At 63.8% G+C, this 4614-nt stretch overlaps 1 protein-coding gene across 1 annotated transcript in view; it reads left to right on the plus strand.

Annotated features, from left to right (window-relative positions):
• Window positions 1-4589, plus strand: part of MIDN (midnolin) — a 13127-nt gene extending 8538 nt beyond the window's left edge. Inside the window, exons 4-8 of the mRNA XM_011997464.1 lie at window positions 1034-1162; window positions 1247-1561; window positions 2042-2198; window positions 2558-2830; window positions 4050-4589. Coding sequence (XP_011852854.1) covers window positions 1034-1162; window positions 1247-1561; window positions 2042-2198; window positions 2558-2830; window positions 4050-4327 — 1152 coding nt within the window. The 3' untranslated portion in view covers window positions 4328-4589. The remainder of the gene's footprint in view (window positions 1-1033; window positions 1163-1246; window positions 1562-2041; window positions 2199-2557; window positions 2831-4049) is intronic.
• The last annotated feature ends 25 nt before the right edge of the window (window positions 4590-4614 follow it).

Below are 4614 nucleotides of genomic sequence, written 5' to 3' on the forward strand. Positions count from 1 at the left end.
GGTGGGGGGCTGCAGGTGATTTCCTGGGGCGAGTGTGAGCAGAGCTCCCCGCTGCTGGGGGGCTGCGGTTGGCAGGGGGCCCAGGGCGTGTTGGCTTCACACCCTCCTCCCTGGGCGCCTGCCTGCGTCAGGAAGGAGCTGGGGGGGGGGGGGCTGGGCGGAGACACTGGTCTCCCCAGGGTAGCTTCCCTGCCTGGCACTGAGTCCTGCCCGCCCATTTACCCTCCCCAGGGAGGAAGTTGCAGGGCGGGTGGTGGTGGGGACTCCAGCTGCTCTCGGGAAGCCACCTCAGGCCCTTCCTGCAAAGGCTGTCTTGGGGCAGGGGGGCCGGGCAGGCTGGGCCTCAGGGTGGGGGCTTTGCCCTGCCCTCCTCCCTGCCCCCCTCCCCACGGGCCCCAAGCAGAGAAGGTTACGCCAGCCACTGCCAGCGGAGAGCCAGGAGGGAGAGCTGGGAGGCGGTCGGTTCTGAGTCATCCCAGCCTATGTCACTTCTCAGAAACCTCCACCCCCCCCCATCCCGGCCCCTGGGGAGAGTAGGGCTCTGGCCCTGACCCAGAGCAGGGGGCTTGGTGAGGACAGGGTCAGATCCAACCCACACCCACCCTGAACGGGGGCAGATTGAGGGTTTCTGTGCTTGGGGCAGGTTGTGCCCTCTGGGACTCCAGCCCCAGGGCGGTCAGGGCCCCTTCCTGCAGCCTTGCCGCCGCCCCCTCGGCCTTCGCCCCGCCCAGGACAGATAAATATTTATCTTGAGAAAGCAAAGGTTAGGACAGAAGAATTCGTCCAGGAATTCCACCCACTTGCTGGCCTTAGTGACATAGCTGGGAGGGGGCCTGAGATGGAGCCCCTCCCGTATCCACAGGCAGAGAGGATCTAGGGGCCCATGAGGGTGGGGGAAACGCAAAGTGAAGGTTTGAGGTCAGCGACTGCCAGCTGGGCCCCGCCCCCTCTGGCCTCAGTTTCCCCTTGTAAGAACTGACCGAGTTGGCCAGGGAGGGGCAGGCCCCCGTCTGACCCGCCTCTGTCCCCACAGCCCCCAGCGGCGCCCGGGCCGGGCCGGGCTGGCGGAGGAGGCTTCCGGAAATACAGATTCATTTTATTTAAGCGTCCGTGGCACCGACAGGGACCCCAGAGCCCAGAGAGGGGCGGCGAGAGGCCCCAGGTCACAGCGCGGGGGGACTGGGCCGGGCTGGGCTGGGGGCGCCACAGGCTGAGACTCCCAGCTGATGGACCGCTCTCCTTGCAGGTCAGTGACTTCCTGTCGGGCCGCTCGCCACTGACACTGGCCTTGCGTGTGGGCGACCACATGATGTTCGTACAGCTGCAGCTCGCGGCCCAGCACGCTCCACTGCAACACCGCCATGTGCTGGCCGCCGCCGCCGCCGCCGCCGCCGCTGCACGGGGGGACCCAAGCATAGCCTCCCCCGTGTCCTCACCCTGCCGGCCCATGTCCAGTGCCGCCCGAGTCCCCCCGGTGCCCACGAGCCCCTCCCCTGCGTCTCCCTCGCCCATCACAGCCGGCTCTTTCCGGTCCCACGCAGCCTCCACCACCTGCCCAGAGGTGAGCCTGGGGAAGGGAAGGGTGACCCTTGGTTGGAATCCAAAGGGTGGGTTGTCCTGGGGAGGGCTTGGAGAGGACAAGTGCTCTTAGCCCCAGGTGAGTCCCTTGTATTTAAGGGCTATCCTGTGACCTCGGGCTGGTAGGTGATCCCCCAGCCTAGATCGGTGGGCTGTCTCTGGATCCTGAGTTGGTGGGTCATTTCCTGACCTGACCTGGACCAGTGGATGATCTCCTGACCTTTGATTCATGGGTCATCTCTATGCCCTGGGTTGGTTGTGACCTCCTGACCCTGGGCTAGTTTATCTCTAGACCATGCTTTGATGGATCATCTCCTGACCTGGGCTGGTGGGTGATCTCTGGGCCCTGGGTTGGTGGGTGATTCCCTGAGCCTAGATTGGTGGGCTGTCTCTAGACCCTGGGTTGGTGGTGATCCCCTGAGCCTGGACCCCGTGCTCACATGCCCCTTCCTCTTGTCAGCAGATGGACTGCTCCCCCACGGCCAGCAGCAGTGCCAGTCCTGGTGCCAGCACCGCGTCTACCCCAGGGGCCAGCCCTGCCCCCCGCTCCCGAAAACCCGGTGCCGTCATCGAGAGCTTCGTGAATCACGCCCCAGGGGTCTTCTCAGGGACCTTCTCCGGTAGGTGTCACAGCACATGCATGACCTCACGTGTGTCCCGTGACCCTGTGTACTTGGGGTCCACATCCACTCACAGGTGGCTCCACACATTCTGGGCATGCACAGGCTGTGTCCGTTTGCTCCCTTCACATGTCCCCCAGGAATCCCCACACACAAGCCTGGCCTTGCCCCGGAGGCCGCGGGTCACCAGGTGCCCACATACTGGGGACGTGTCCCGCTCCTGCCCTGTGGTCCCTCGTGCATATCAGCCCACATGCCCACCCTGCTGTCTGAGCTCATGAGCTCACACCCCTGGATGCCCGTCCTAGACGTATGGGACTGTGCGCATGCCGGGCGCTCACGGCCACCTCTGCCCGCAGGCACGCTACACCCCAACTGCCAAGACAGCAGCGGGCGGCCACGGCGTGACATCGGCACCATCCTGCAGATCCTCAATGACCTCCTGAGCGCCACCCGGCACTACCAGGGCATGCCCCCCTCGCTGGCCCAGCTCCGCTGCCACGCCCAGTGCTCCCCGGCTTCGCCGGCCCCCGACCTGGCCCCCAGAACTACCTCCTGCGAGAAGCTCGCGGCTGCCCCCGCAGCCTCCCTGCTGCAGGGCCAGAGCCAGATCCGCATGTGCAAGCCTCCGGGTGAGTGGCCGCCCTCGGGTGTCCCGCCTTCCCCGCCCGCCCGGGCTTCTCAAGGCCCCTCTGTGTGAGCCGGTGGGCACCGGAGCAGCTGACCTGCCCAGGGCCGGGGGGGACGGCAGCTGTCGTGGCCACTGCTCTGCTCCAGCTTGGAGAGAAGGCAGCATGTGTGTCGGGGCACAAAGTGTCCTTGTGTGTTCCCGGGGTGCCCCAGGCCCACTTCCTCCTGGCCCCCCCGGGGCACCATCTCCAGATGGCATTTGGAGCCTCTGTGAATGGCCAAGTCAGTCCTGGCAGGCCAAGGCGGGGCCAGAGCCCACCCCTAAGCATTTCAGTGACTTGGAAAAGCAAGGAACCCCCCCCAGCTCCCCGCTACTCCCAAACGGCGGGTTACTCCCCTCCGGAGTCTCACGGGAGGATGGCCACTGTACTGCCCTTGGGCTCTGCACCCATTGCGGGGGCTCCTCCCAGCTCAGTTTAAAAGCGGGAAACCGGGCGGGCACAGTGGCTCACACCTGTAATCCCAGCACTTTTGGGAGGCCAAGGCAGGCGGATCACCTGAGGTCAGGAGATCGAGACCATCCTGGCTAACATAGTGTGAAACTCCATCTCTACTAAAAATACAAAAAATTAGCCGGGCCTGGTGGCGGGCACCTGTAGTCTCAGCTACTCGGGAGGCTGAGGCAGGAGAATGGCGTGAACCCGGGAGGCGGAGGTTGCAGTGAGCTGAGATGGCGCCACTGCCCTCCAGCCTGGGCGACTGAGCGAGACTCCGTCTCAAAAAAAAAATAATAATAATATAAAGGTACAACCCCCAAGTGTCTCCCCTCGGATCACAGAGGCGGCCAAGCCCCCTCCATGTAGGATTCCCGGAAGAATGAAGCAGGACAGTCCTGACCTCCCCAGCTCACGGTTGAGCTAGAGAATTAGATGCCAGCTGCGTAGCTGGGACTCCAGGCAAACACCACCATGCCCAACTAATTTTGTAATTTTTGTAGAGGAGGGGTCTGGCTTTGTGGCCCAGGCCCGTCTCAACTCCTGAGCTCAAGCAATCCTCCTGCCCGGCATGGTGGACGCCCTTGACCGTTTCCTTTGCTGGCACAAGTCTCCAGGGAGGGCAGGACTGTGCCTGACCTCAGGGGCATTTGCTGGGGTCTGGGGTGGTCCTCTGTGTTCAGCGGATGGAGGCTTTGGGAGTCACAGGCCACTACCTCCTTTGCAGGGGACCGGCTTCGGCAGACGGAAAACCGCGCCACACGCTGCAAGGTAGAACGGCTGCAGCTGCTCCTGCAGCAGAAACGGCTGCGTAGAAAGGCCCGGCGGGACGCGCGGGGTCCGTACCACTGGTCACCCAGCCGCAAGGCCGGCCGCAGCGACAGCAGTAGCAGCGGGGGCGGTGGCAGCTCCAGCGAGGCCTCCGGCCTGGGCCTCGACTTCGAGGACTCCGTGTGGAAGCCAGAAGTCAACCCTGACATCAAGTCAGAGTTCGTGGTGGCTTAGGATCTTCGGATCGGCCACCCTTGCCCCTCGAACCCCAGCCCAGGGCGGCGGGGACTCGGAGAGCCCCGGAGAGAGTGTGGTCCAGCTCTGGAGGGCAGGCGGCCACTCCCCCCAGCCACAAGCCTTTTTTTTTTCCTTCTTTTTTATTATTTTTTTCTTTTTTTAAAAAGTTCAGACTGTGGTTTCCTGGACTCTTCATGGGCTTTGCTTCCTACCTCCTTCACCCTCCACTCCTGCCCTCCTCTTCCTCCTTCACTTCCTCCTCCTCCTCCTCCTCCTCCTCCTCC

The sequence above is a fragment of the Mandrillus leucophaeus genome, unplaced genomic scaffold (genome assembly GCF_000951045.1).
Source record: "Mandrillus leucophaeus isolate KB7577 unplaced genomic scaffold, Mleu.le_1.0 Scaffold54, whole genome shotgun sequence".
Taxonomy (NCBI): domain Eukaryota; kingdom Metazoa; phylum Chordata; class Mammalia; order Primates; family Cercopithecidae; genus Mandrillus; species Mandrillus leucophaeus.